This window comes from Amaranthus tricolor, chromosome 14 (genome assembly GCF_026212465.1).
Source record: "Amaranthus tricolor cultivar Red isolate AtriRed21 chromosome 14, ASM2621246v1, whole genome shotgun sequence".
NCBI lineage: Eukaryota > Viridiplantae > Streptophyta > Magnoliopsida > Caryophyllales > Amaranthaceae > Amaranthus > Amaranthus tricolor.
This window is the reverse complement of record NC_080060.1, coordinates 13,292,756-13,307,160: the sequence shown is the minus strand read 5'-3', so window position 1 is coordinate 13,307,160 and position 14,405 is coordinate 13,292,756. Positions and strand designations below refer to the sequence as shown.

General features: G+C 32.4%; 1 protein-coding gene and 1 long non-coding RNA gene across 6 annotated transcripts; both read right to left on the bottom strand.

Moving 5' to 3' along the window:
• Positions 1-735: 735 nt before the first annotated feature.
• On the bottom strand, positions 736-5,818 carry LOC130799779 (F-box protein CPR1-like). Of its 5 annotated transcripts, none has more exons than XM_057663010.1 (4): positions 5,663-5,818; positions 3,521-3,720; positions 1,312-2,486; positions 736-1,141 (listed from the first exon to the last, which is right to left on the bottom strand). In XM_057663010.1, exon 3 carries the CDS (start codon positions 2,468-2,470, stop codon positions 1,319-1,321), a length of 1,152 nt encoding a protein of 383 aa, XP_057518993.1. In that variant the 5' UTR covers positions 2,471-2,486; positions 3,521-3,720; positions 5,663-5,818; the 3' UTR covers positions 736-1,141; positions 1,312-1,318. The 5 variants fall into 5 exon arrangements, with proteins under 5 accessions (XP_057518993.1, XP_057518995.1, XP_057518996.1 ...); XM_057663012.1 differs by having other exon boundaries at positions 736-1,127; XM_057663013.1 differs by having other exon boundaries at positions 3,585-3,720; positions 5,663-5,804.
• Positions 5,819-12,195: 6,377 nt separating this feature from the next.
• On the bottom strand, positions 12,196-13,977 carry LOC130799694 (uncharacterized). Its single transcript, XR_009039321.1, has 2 exons — positions 13,334-13,977; positions 12,196-12,788 (listed from the first exon to the last, which is right to left on the bottom strand). It is a non-coding gene; the product is annotated as an uncharacterized LOC130799694 (long non-coding RNA).
• Positions 13,978-14,405: the final 428 nt, after the last annotated feature.

Genomic DNA, 14,405 nt, shown 5'->3' with positions numbered 1-14,405 from the left:
GTTAAATAGCCCAATTAAAAAAACTTTTAGCTTATAGCTTTTTTGTTTTAAGCTTGTATCACCGTGAGACGGTCTCATATAAGATAGGCTGATTATTATAAAGGTAATGTTTAGGGTTCTACATAAAAAATTAACAAATTATCTTTATTATCAATAATTTTAACTTTTTTAAGAAAATCTAAACTAGAAAAAGAAAAACAATAAATATTTTATATAATTATTTTAATTTCCCAAGAAAGAATAAATGCCAAACTAAATTAACAAATTATCTTTATTATCAATAATTTTAACTTTTTAAGAAAATCTAAACTAAAAAAAGGAAAACAATAAATATTTTATATAATTATTTTAACTTCCCACGAAAGAATAAATGCCAAACTAATAAAGTATAATTAAATTCTTATATTTTTAAAGCAAAAATACTTTTTAATTACATAAATAAATAAGACTCTTTCTTATATACAACTCTTAGGATTATATATATCATTTTCCTAATTATAATTGTTAATTTTAAATATTAACAAACACTCTTCAATCTAAATTGAACAGGTATATCAACATAAAATTCAATAACAGTTAACGTATCAAATACATTAAAAGTTAAAACCTAACAATAACTTATACATTGCAGAACATTTCATATCGAGAAATTTTTCGTGATTAGCACGATCTTCAAAATAGTGTTTTCACAACACAAAACAAATTGAAAAGGGGAAAATAGCAAAATATTGATAATTAAAAAAATAATGCAAGTTATATTCATGGCATTCAAACTAAAATAGCAGCCTGGCAATATGTACTGTTCCTGTAGCTGATAAATATTATCATGTATAGTGTATACACTTACATTAAGGAACCCAGCAATATACATCAACCCTTTTAATCAAATATCATGAACATGGAGTAATACTTTCTCAAACCTTATGGAATCGAGTCGCGATTCATCTTGCAAAATGCAGATAATGATCTTATTCTATACATAGTTTCTGAAAATTTAAGAAGTTGTCGATATCTCAATGAGCGACTTAGTGTGGATGGGTACCTAAATGACTGATGCAAAGAGAAGAACTGTTCAGCATGGTTGCCATTCAAGAACCATCACAGCATGATAATAACTTCATAGCATCCTGGTTTAAGACATCTGAACAAATTAACCGAGATTTTTTAAGATCAAGTAATAAAAACAACTTTCATAAGCTCAATGTCATCAAGAGGACGAAATTGAAAACATATGCAAATCAAACATGGATAGGTAAATAAGGTAAACAACCAACTAATCAGTATGCCGTGTAAACAATTGAATCTGCATACCTTCAGTCTAAGCCATTTGTTTTGTTGTTCCAATTTTTGAACCACCAGGAACATCAAGAAGGGTGCCTTTACATACATCAACCCAAAGGCTATCATTGAGACCACCGATTACAGCAATCTCCACTGTTTCACTCTCAATATCGTACCACAAAATCTTATGCTCAGCTTTATACACTATCCTAAGCAAAATCTGACGCTTAATGCTTTGATAAGCAATGAGTGAAACTCGTGTTGATTCGAACACCCTTGGATCTGATATTTCAAACAGCTTAACCCAAGAATCTTTTATACCATACTCATTCATGACCCATATATCAACAGCCGATTGCTTTTGATTTTTGATCGACAAATACAAACGTCCATCGAAAACCCAAAGATCTAGCAGTCTATCTTGTGTATTGCTATTCTGATCAGAATAAGTGTTAAAACCCATTTCCATACAGTCCGGCAAAGGGACATCATTGATCCATTGTTTTTCACAGAGGTCAAAGCAACGTATCCGATACTTACTTTCCAATAAACACCAAAACTTCCAATGAAGAAGATGGTTGTTTACAAGGGCACCATTTTCACGGGAGGGTCCCATTGAACATTCAGGTGATGTCCACTCAATTACTTCCCAGGAATTTTTCTTCAAGCTATAAACATGAACTATTCTATCCATATGGTAACCAAGGAACCCCAAGGAAGAATAACGGTCTACTATTCTGACCACTTTATAATCATCATTTTTACTATCAAACCCAAACCCAAAATTCATAGCAGAACATCTTCTAGATGGAAGCAAAGAGGGAAGTTCCCGGTAGCTTCCAGTTGACGGATTAAGCAAAACAAGACAATAAGGCCTATAACTTTGAATGCAAAGCAAGCCATTACAAGATCCAACAACCGAGGGCTCAATACCAAAGCTCGGCAACTTGACAGTACCGCCTTTTGGAAAATCCAAGTTGCATGAGTAGAGGCAAGTGTCATTTCCGGTGAGAATTAGAAGGTGATTTGTGTTTGATGCAAGAGTATAGTGGAGATGATCGTTGATGAACTCATTGCTAGATATCAAGGCTAGCCATGGTTTGGAAACGCAGTTGAAGCACTTTAGAGATTTAGCAGGCAATCTTGGGAGTACGCCGTACAAGATGATCTCCAGTGGTATATTTTCCATCACTCTTTCTTTATACCTGGGAACAGATTCAAAAGTTAATGGAAGTTCATAGTTTCGCCAAATAATATAAACAGCTTAATTAGTGTACACCTGATACTATATAATTGGACTTGACAGCTAATTCCAATTCAATGAGCACAGTAACAAAAGAAGATAAGAATCACTGGTGATACAGTAGTATAATTATTTATGCTTTAGTCTTATTAAACATTTACAATAGAAAATCTCCACTTAGAAAGTACGGTTACTAATTAATTATTCTTATACATCTTATAAAACATTGTAACTTTGTAATTTAATAGAAGAAAGTAAAAAGTACCAACAACTAAGTTTCATAAAAGTGTGCAGAAAAAAATATGTTAAGCACCATTGACAAAGAAAACAGGAAAAAAGGGGTTAAGTGGGATGAATCTACCAAAAATATGCAACACAAAAAATACATGCTAGTATTTCACCTCTATGAAACAGCTTCAGATTGTATCAAGTCCTATATGCTATCATTAAACTCTTAACAGAAACAATTGACAGACCATGACGCTGTACAAATCCCAAATGTTCGGTTCGTGTGGTCGAATCCATGTAAAACGGGAGCCATTAAATAAGAATGACGCACACACTAATGCTCAAGTAAATGATGGGCCAAAATCAGATTTTTCATCTTCAAACTGCTTTACTTCTTCAGCTTACTCCTCTAATCCTCCACTTCTTTCCCTTTTCACAAAGGCAGGTAAACGCCACCCCTTTCCCCCTGATTTACTCCTCTAATCCTCTAATCTTCAAATACACTAATAACTGACAGCAACCACAAGAATGCAATATAATAATGAATGCTTGACAGCAACCACAAGAATGCAGACAAGCAATGAATTTCAATGATGAGTATAATATTATACAAGAGAAACAAGAGTCTAATATTAGTATATCTAGCATATTTAGAACAAACAATGACTTCTACTTTACATGTTGCGCAGTTATGTCATAATCATTTATCACCAAAGAAAAGAAGGGAGAACCTGAACCATGTGTGGTTCAAGTCTTGGTAGCTCTTACAATGGGTTGAAGATACAAATGGAGTTCTTGAGTTACTACGGTTCTTGACAGAATGTGTGCATACCCATCAGGTTCATCAAACTAGTGGAGTAATGTACTGATTGTGAGCCTTGGGAGATGTATATCAGAACAGGTTCACCAAGGGCAATGGGCAGGTGGATCCCATAGAATAGAGCAGCAACAGGTGCTGATGTCCACGCCTAAACAGAAGTGTGCGTATCAGTGTAGTAGCAGCATGAGAAATAATAATAGTAGTTGTTCTTTATTTTGAAATTGTAAAATAGACTCTAGGTTGTTAGGAGTTAGAAGCATGCGAGTTTTAATTAGTCACATGTCTATATTGTATTAAAAGCCATGTGATGTACATGTGCTTAGTCTTTGATGCTTGCCTGTATAAGGAAGCATACACACATTGTAATAGAAGCTTTTTGATGATTAATAATAACATTCTAAGAAATTAGAATTCTAGAAAGGGGTGTTCTCTTTCAAGGGGAATCGCAGGATGCTTTTCCTAACCTAGGATTCTCCCTTTGTGAGTGAAGCAAAGAGAGAAGCCATAGCGATTCCATCTAGCCTATGTGAGTGAAGCATTGGTGAGGTTGGAGGACGAGAGCGTTTTGGTGATTGAAGCCAAGTGTGTCTTGTCCAAGATCAACATTGCTTGATCATATCCTTGTTCCTAATAGTGGTTCTTGAAGGGCCTTTGTAATCTTCCGCAAAACAACCAAGTTTGGCCTAATCTTGGGTCATACATGGTGCAAAATCTCATCACATTAATGTATAGACAAATCAAGAAATCCAATTCTAAATCATCGGATCCAAACAAGTCCACATCACAAATTTGAAAAAAATAAGGACAAAATCCCAACTACGCATCGTGTCCATAAGAGGAATATCAGGTCCCTCCCCATCCCATATTCTGATATTTTTTATTAGTACTATCATAAATATCGTTTAAGAAAAATTAAATGAAATTAAACTCAACAAAATGTTGGGATATTTTTTTGCATTGCGTACAAATTCTGATTTTATCCCTGTCACCTCTCATACTACCACCATCTGTTTGGCAATCTCTTGTCAAGTTTGATGGTCATACTTATCCCATTTAATCATCTCATTTTCATCACAAAATTTATACTAGTGCATTACTATGTGGAGAGGTGGTAATAAGTGTTAATGAAAATTTGTATATAAAAAAAAAGAAGCTTTTTTATCGATGTTTCATCATCATAGGAACGACTTAGTACATTTCATAAAAATTTACACTATAACTCATTTCCATTACCACCATTTAGCAGCAACAACCAAACGGATCGTTAATTTATTCATTTGACATATTATTCATCAATTTCTTGTTTGTCCTTGTTATTCTAGATTTGTAGAGGGAGAGAATTTGAGGGAGAGAATGTTGTAACTTGTAACAAAAAGAATGAAAAATGGAATATGTGGAAGATAAAATGTAAAGATAAACAAATATACAAGGAAACAAATGAGTGTAACAGGAATGTCGGTCAAATAATTTAACTAGTCATTTACTATATTATTATCATCAACATCCATTTACTATTTTTCCTCTTTTCTCAAAACTCTCCCATTTGGCTATTTTCCCCAAAAGAATTCGGTAGGTTCATCATTCATGAAATATCCATTTTACAGAAAAAATCTAAAACTAATTTCAGAATAAACTTTATAAATTTCTTACTAACAAGAATAGGCTTAGGCTTACATACAATCGGCATTTGCAAACCCCAACCACTTGATAACATAGTGCTAATAGAAAAACAAAATGATGAGTAATAATAAAATTTAGCCTCCTTCCAAGATATAAACATAAATTTTGCAAGCTATCCCAAAGTCTAATTAGTGAAAATTATAACCATAATAATGTAAATCCGACTGACTATTTGAATTATCTTCCATAAAATCATATACATAACCTAAATAGAAACCAAATTACTCAAATCTCTATGGAGAAGTCAAAGATGAAAACCCAAATCACTCAAATTACTCAAATCTCTATAGAGAAGTCAACAGAGATAATACAATCACGAGAAATCACAAAATTCACAATAATGATTACACAATTAAACGATGAAAATGAAAAACAATTAGATTGGAACCGTTGGTACTTGAAATAATTACCTCGAGAAATGAAGGCGTAAACCGATTGTTGAAGACGACCCATTTTTTAATTACCACAATTGTCCGCAAGTGAAGCTGAATATGCTATCGCTATGGTGCATTAATTGTTTATGAACTGGTGTGGGTTTTATACGTGGACACTGGACAGTCTTGTATTAGGGGAACTATCCAATTTGTTCTATCAAATTAAAATGTCAATTTATAAGAGTTAAGACTAATTTAAAAATTTAAAAGAACAATTTTAAGGATTTAAAATTGACATTTTAAGTCATGAAATTTGATAGTTAAGACTTAAAAGGTCCATTTCAATATTAAAAGACCAATTTTAATACCAATTGCAAAATATTAAATTCTCATTTCAATTTTAATATAGAGTGACTCAAATATTAAAGTTGATATTAAAAACTTTAAAATTAACCTTTTAACTCTTAAAATTGACCTTTAAATCTTGAAATTGTTCTTTTAAGTATAAAAATTAGTATGTTACAATATTTTAATAAAATTATTGGGCTTGGACCAGTTGCACGGACGGCCATCTCAAAGGAGAGTAACTGATAAAAAGATACTCTTATCCAATTTTAAGTGTGGCTTGAATAAATTTACAACATCAAGCCTTATACGAGACAGGTCAATACAAGTAGCTCAATTAATTTCTTTTAAAAAAACAATTGAACAAGTAAGTTAATTAAAACAGTTTTGCAGTTTTTTTAAGTTAATATTGGGTCGGTCAAAATTATATGGTCTCAAGATAAGACAATTTTAATAAAGAATTTCTCAATTTACAATACTGATATTATTTTTGGGAACTGAATGATATTTCATTTGAAAATATATACTCCAATTCTTTGAAATTGTCTCATTTAGTTTTTCAACACTATTCACCGATCACTCTTAATTTGTATTTTATTTTTAAGCTAGACATTAAATATAGTTAAATGGGATCTTATTTGATTCATCTCAATGTAAATTTTATCAATATCAAATTTTTATAATTTTTAATTATACACAATTATAGATATTTAAAATTGAATTAGTGCTTTAAATAGTGTGTCAAAACTAAATTGGACAACTTAAAAGAGTTGGAGGGAGTAAAATTTAAATTTAGTGTTTGGTAAAAAAAAAAATTGTAAATTTGAATTTAAGTTAATTTTCATCCTTGTTTTTAAATTGGTTACAGTTGAGGATTTCAAAATAACTTTCAAAACCTTATTATTTTCAAATTTTTCATTAATAATTTCATAATTAAAATCTGTAATGATATCATATCATACAATCTAATAAAAAAACTGTAAAATTCCTCATGGCATTTTCATATTAATTTTTCATGGGGATTATTTATTACCAAAATTAACATCAACATATTCCTCTAATATATGAGTAGTTTATAATCACAATTAAATATGTTCTGTATAGTTTTCTTGCAGTATTATATTTTTGAATATAAATGCTATAAAAAAAATTTCAATTAAAGTTTCTTATAATGTATATTTTTTTTATGCTTAAGTATTTGAAAATTAATGAAGTTATTTCATTAAAATTTTAATTTATAAAATATTTCATCAAATAAAAGATACATGATAATCAAAAATTATTTAAGGATGACAAAAAATCATTATGATAACGTTGTTGGAAGATTTCTCGGACTTTCCTTAAAAAGTATAGCTACTTTAATTATACTTATATTAACTACCAAATTTTTTCATTAAAAATACTATATATTCTAAAGTTCTCTATCTATTTTATATGAAGTATTAAAATTTTATATACTGATGACATGTAATTGCATCTCAATTTAAAATTTATATTTATATATATACTATTATACTAACTACTTTGTGCATTGCCCAAGTTTGAAATAAAATATTATATCTAAATACAAACTTTTTAGTGGCTTGAATAAATTTTAAAAGGCAAATCGAGGACAAAGATGAAAGGAAGTATAATCCAAACTCTTGGTTGTGACAAGCCATAATTTCATTCCCTTTTCTCCTCTCTCCTTTTTTTCTTTCAAAATAACCCTAGCCACAATTATTAGTTTGGGGCTACTATCAATTTTAAGGTTGATCGAAAGTCTTAAATCACTTGATTTTTGCTTTTCTCATCTTTAGTTACAAATAAAATATATCCTCTCTATATTATAAAGTTGTTCTATTCATTTATGGGATTCGATCTACCCATATATTTTATTCTAAAGTCTGTCATGGTAAGAGTTTGGAGTTTTATTTTCAATTTGATGTTAAAAAGGAATATGACGTCATCACGGGTGTAAGTTCTGCTAATACAGTTAATTCTATCAAACATATATCTCTATTTTAAAGCCACATTGATCTAAAGATCCCCTTGAATGAGATTGTATCAAATAGCAATATTACGAGCAAATCTAGAGTTTAGTTCCAGGGGCACCAATAAATACTTTCTAATTTTATTAGATGTATAATTTTTTTTAAAAAAAATACTATTTGAGAGAATAGATGTATAATTTTCAAAAAATTATTATTTTAGTAATTCTATGTAAGATATCTACAAATTACAGAAATTGATGTTTTAACATATAGTACTCTGATCTGTCCTTAATTACTGTAATCACGAGTTTGACATTTGTTTTAAAATGTTTTGGTCATTTTACCGGTAAAAACAAAATTATCAAAGAGTTTGTTTATCTCTCTTTCTCAAAACAAAATATAGCTTTTCTGTCATATCAGCAGGCATTTACAATTGGAGGAATGCTTTCCTTTAGTTCATTATACTTGATAAAGTTAAAGTTTTACGCTATATGATGTATGATTTTTATAATTTATAGATTGAATTATAAATTATAAAAGTTAATATTATTAAAGTATGCATTTTGACGATTTAAACAAAATATCACTTAATTATATTTTTTACTATACATAAATTGCAATATATAACAGTTGAGTAGGTCAAAGAAGACTATCTTTTCATGCTTAAAAGAAAGAACTTAGAAGAAAATCCAAGGATGAAAGGAGCGCTTGCTTTCTCGAGCTAGTAAAGAGGTTCTGATTAAAGCGGTGGTTTAGGCTATCCCGACATATATGATGAGTATATTTCGCATCCCGGATGGACTCCTAAATGATATTCATTCTATGATGGCTAAATTTTGGTAGGGTTCCTCTAGATATATCCGAAAAACACACTTGCATAATTGGGCAAACCTATGTATCCCAAAGAAGCAAGAGGGAAAGGGCTTCCAAGATCTTTAATGCTTCAACCAAGCGCTTTTAGCCAAACAAATATGGCAGTTGGTTAAGCATCCTATGTCCCTGCTGGGCATTGTTCTTAAAGCACGATGTTTTAAGCATGAAACTATTCTGGAGGATAAAAGGGGTTGTTTCTAGTTTTTCTTGAAGGAGTATGTGGCGTAAGAAGTCCCTCCTTATTGAAGGTCTTGGCTAGAGGGTGGGGAATGGTTTTTCAATATGGGCCAGAAGAGATAAATGACTCAGATTGTAGAGTTAGTGAGTTTATTGACAATGCTACATATTCATGGAAACTAGAGAAGTTAAATGATGTGTTTGACCAAGATACTCAAGCTGCAATCCTCTCCATACCCCTTGTTCATTTTGCCATTGAAGATACTATGTTCTGGGGCTTGACTAAAAATGGCAGCGATTCTGTTAAGTCTGGTTATTGTCTTGTTAAGTTGGGGTCTTTTAGCTCTGCTGAGGATGGTAACAAGTTGTGGTGTATAGTGTGGAATGTTCAGGGTCCTCCAAAGATGCACTATTTTCTATAGCGTGCCTATAAAGATTTACTCTCAGTAAATGCTGTCAATTTTAGAAGACATGTGCATTCATCTGACTTGTGTACTCCATGTGATGAAACCGTTGAATCCCTTTGCCATGCCCTTCTGATTGTGCTGACTCTCATGATGTTTGGCTCACATCCCCTTAGCGCTCTCTGATCAATGATATCCCACAAGATTCCTTCAAGACACTTAGGAATACAACATCCTTGTTGGACTGTAATTTCAGGATCTTTTCCTCGCTAAGTGCACTGAACACACAATCAGCCACAACACCACGGCCCCTCAGACCGCTGGTGACTACTCATGAAGACTGTAGACTAACCATACAAACCAACACAAGTCTTTCTAGCGCACTTTGGCCTCACTCGTGCGCGCCTAAGTGAACTTTCCTAAGATTGCTTCCCAACAAGCACGCTTAACTGTGCAGTTCTTAGCAAATGGACTCCACAAAAAGAAGATACGCCTTGTTGATATGGGTAGTCTATCAATCTCTTTTTCAAGCTAAATCTGAGGTATCACACTCACCCCCACTTAGGAATACAAAATCCTCGTTGGACTGTAGTTTTAGGATCTTTTTCCCCCGCTAGGTGCACTTAACACACAATCAGCCACGATCGCAAGGTGGCTCTGATACCATTTGTAACACGTCGGCCCCTCGGACCGCTGTTGACTACTCATGGAGATTGTAGACTGGCCCCACAAACCAACACAAGTCTATCCAATGTACTTTGGCCTTACTCGTACGCGCCTAGGAGAACTTCTCAGGAGGTCATCAATCCTAAAATTGCTCCCCACCAAGCATGTTTAATTGTATAGTTCTTAGCAAATAGGCTCCATAAAAAGAAGATGCACCTTGTTGATATGGGTAGTCTATCAATTCCTTTTTCAAGTTAAATCTAGGGTGTCACAACAATGTATGTTGTTTTGAAAGATCGACAAAGTCTCGGTGCACCAAAAACAACCAAAATGCAAATTTTTATGTTTTTTTTAAATTTTTACAAACTAAAACCTTAAACAATATAAATTAGACTTGCTCACAGCAACAACCATCCTTCTACACCAATAAATAGAAAGATGCGTAGTGGCGAAGCTAAAACGATCATAGAACTTGCGTCAAATCCAATATAAATACCAAAATCCCATGAGATTTCGCGCACAAGTAGAAACTGACCTCAAGGGTTCAAAATTTGATGCCGAAATGACATGAAAATCAAAGCAGAAGGAACCTTACATCGCAGATCATATGATTCGAGCTCGCTCTCAACAAAAGGCATTCAACATATTCCAAAATGAATCCTTGCAAATCATTCAACAAAAATTTAAATAAACATAATATCCTCAAATTGAAAAATAACATAGAAAATAAAATTATAAGGTCCCTCCCACACAGTTCTCTACAAACTTACACAGTACTACATTTATAAATAAAACACCTCTTAATTTTCTAACTAATAACTAATAAATTTTTAATTATTACAAATTTTGATGGAAGCATATAAAACAATTATTACAATATTTTACAAACAACCTAAGAATACCCACAAATATTTAACCTCATTTCACTATTTTATATAATGCTCATTGATCTTCACCATATCGTTCTTGCATATCCAACATTACATGATACATCTCACAATTAATCACACTGCTACATGCAAGCTTTATCAGTTATAATCATCAAAATTACAACACTTAATCAATATATGATAAGTCAAGATTCATAAACTAATAATCATCAAAACAGAAGATATCCAGTAAATTGTAGAATACAAGTTGCAAACTTTATCAGTTGTGGTCATCAAAAAATTACACTTACCCAATATATAAAGACTCAAGATTCAACCAGATAATCATCAAAATAGCATTTATCTAATAAATTAACAATAAAAGATGCAAACTTCATAATTTATAATCATAAAAATTAACATTTATATAATATAAAAATGTCAGATTCGAACTACATCAAAATCTTAACATAAAATATTTAAAAATTCAATAAGAAAGCGAAAAGGATCAAAATGTGGGAAATTTGTCTTACCTAGAAGCCAATGTGAGACTTTTGGAGTAATGAGAAAGAAAGTTGAGATGAAATCGTGATCGTAGAAAGTGGGATTTCGATGAAGTCACAATCCTAACTATTTGTCTGCGGGCTTTTAAACAGAAAGGACTTTGATGGGGTTTGATAGGGACACTTATTATTTTAGTTATGTCGAAGAAGAAATGGAGGATTGAGATCATGTATAAGTCAAACCAAATAAAAACACATTACTTCATTCGAAATTGTAGAGTTGCAAACTAACATTTTAAGAAAACTTGCTTCAGTCTCAAGTTACGTAAATGTTCTAGACTAATACTTTCATTCAAATGTCAAACAACACAAAGGCCCGTGCTTAGATTTCCAACTAAAACTCAACACTAACAATAATGTTTATGTATTTAACCTTTAAAAAGCAGAGAAAAAACAAGCATACTGGAGCAAGTTTGCAGCGGAAGATCGATTATGATTACCTTGTTCACTCGCACAACAATCAGACAATCAAGGACGGAAGGTTTTCTCAGTCAAATTGGCTGATTTAAGATGAATTCTAAGCAGTCTTAAATGACTACTTATCCTGGAAGAAGACACTGATTCCCCTAAGGAATGCAAGACCTTAATCCTCACAATTCTCTCAATGATCAACGTGATCTTGGAGAAGTATGAATCTGTGAAGGCTTGATACACTCAACCTCACAAACAGAAATGGCAAACAAAAACAGAAACAAACACTTTGTTCTCTGAATGATTACTAGAATCGTTGATCAATTAAAACTAAAACATGTGTATCTTTACAATGCGGAGGAGAGCCTTATTTATAGTTTTGGCTTTCATCCTCTTAACGACTATACAAGAAAGAGGCGTCTAAATTTCAACGGCTATAACCGAAGCCTTAAATCAGAATGTGCTGGCTCTTCTTTGTCAGTGCTTGGGAACACCTAACTGTTCCTTATTGTTTCCGAGTTTGGGAACACCCAGCTGTTCCTTATCATGGGAACACCCAGCTGTTCCTTATCCTTCCTCTTTTATATACAGGACTATGTACGCTTTTCTCAAGGCTGGACTATGTATGTTCATAGTAGTGAGTAACTGTTCATAGTAGTGAGTAACTGTTCCTCAGCTCTTTGTTCATCAGCTTCATTAACTTGGGTTGGTCTAGGTTCAGCACACTGTTCCTCTATGCTGTTCCCAGTATCAACCTTATGTTGGTCATATGCTGAAGGTGTACTTGTTACACATACCCAACTAAATCATCAATATGCAAAGCCTTGTACAACAAGATTACAAATTTCTTCAGTCTGACCGTCATCCTTCACAGCACATGGCTGTAAAAGCCAACAATTAACATGAAAATATTAAGCTTTCCTCTTAGATCAATATTCAAATCTACTTAAAATTATCTTTTCAAATAAGATACACAAATACACATCAAAAGATGGAATTAGAAGCTAGTTTACTACTTTGTGATAAAAAAAAATTATAAAAAAGTCTTTAATAGACAAAACAAAAGCATTAAGCTAAGAGAAAAATTGAAGAATTTCAAGCAATATCAATTATCAAAAAAGGATAATTAAAAGAATAACATTGTTAACCAAATTATTAAGCTTTTCAAGCAATTTTCTGCATTAAACTAACTTGATCATAAGGAGAAGAACGAGATCAAGCGATTTCCAGCATTAAATTATTAAGCTTTTCAAGCAATTTCCAGCAATTTCCCACAATTTGACCCAACTCCGATCCTATGGAGTGATGAGGCCATAAAACCAACAGATTAAATACTGATTTTCTCATAATAAATTGGTTTAGTACTTAGTAGTGTAATTTGAGGTTTTTAACTATGGAAAAAATTAAGATTCTCCATGTCATATACCTTATGTAGATGAACTTTGACATCCAAAACATGTATGACTATGTCAGTTGAGATCTCCATCTCCACATGCCTGAAAGTAATGGTTTTGATGATTAATCAGTGGTTCAAGATATTAACTTCCACGGAATACCTAATTCAAACAAATCAACCCAAATAACCCAAGACTATAAAAATACAAAAAACAAAGATAGTTTGATCATTCAATGTTAATTGTCTCTAAGTAGTATCACTGGATCAAGAGAAGGATCTCAAAGCATGATCAAAATTGTCTCTAGAAACTACCACTACTTTTCTCTTTCGTCAAAAATGATAGTTTGTTCATAATGTCAATGTTAATTGCAAATGAAAGAGAAGTGAGGAAGGAGCTGGAATGTGATAGAGAAAGAGAAAAGGGACAAATAAGAGGAAAAATAAAGCATGGTGAGAAGGACAAATTAGAAGAAGGAAGGAGGGAAGAGGGAGGTTGAAGGTCAGGGAAAAGCATAAAAAATGGATGGATTTGAGGGAAACAAAGCAAGAGTGAGGAAGGAGGGAAGATTGAGGGCAGGATGGAGATTTTAATTGAACTGTTCATTACTATTTCAATTGCTTGTTTTTGGTTTTTGAACAGTAGGAAATAGTGTTGAGGGGTTCTGAAATTTTTAAGTATTGGTTTTCATCATTTTTGTTTAGTAGCTTTATTATTTGTGTTCTTGTGTTTGTTTAATATTTAATATTTTAATATATCATCCATAATAATGTCTTTAATTATTAGAATGAGTAGTGAGTAGGTTTTTAGAGTTGGGGTAAACTCAACCCTTGTGACTTGACGATGATGAAACCCTAGTTGATTTTGGATTGATTTAAGACTTAGATGATGAGTTATTCTACCTATTGACTAAGGATTGTCATGATCGCTTCCAATGTACCAACGAGAGTTGGATTTTGAGTAATCTAATTTTTATCAAGGGATGGAATCGGGTGTAAAAGAACAATGAGGATTGAACCTTGCATCTACCCTCTCATCTAAGGGCTTTATGCTTCACCTACGAGAGTAGGGAAGGATGAGCAAGTAGCGGACGATTTATAGCCC

What these genes read in the sequence shown, in the direction of transcription:
- LOC130799779 (XM_057663010.1), bottom strand. Translation starts at nt 2,470, where the DNA reads ATGGAAAATATACCACTGGAGATCATCTTGTACGGCGTACTCCCAAGA.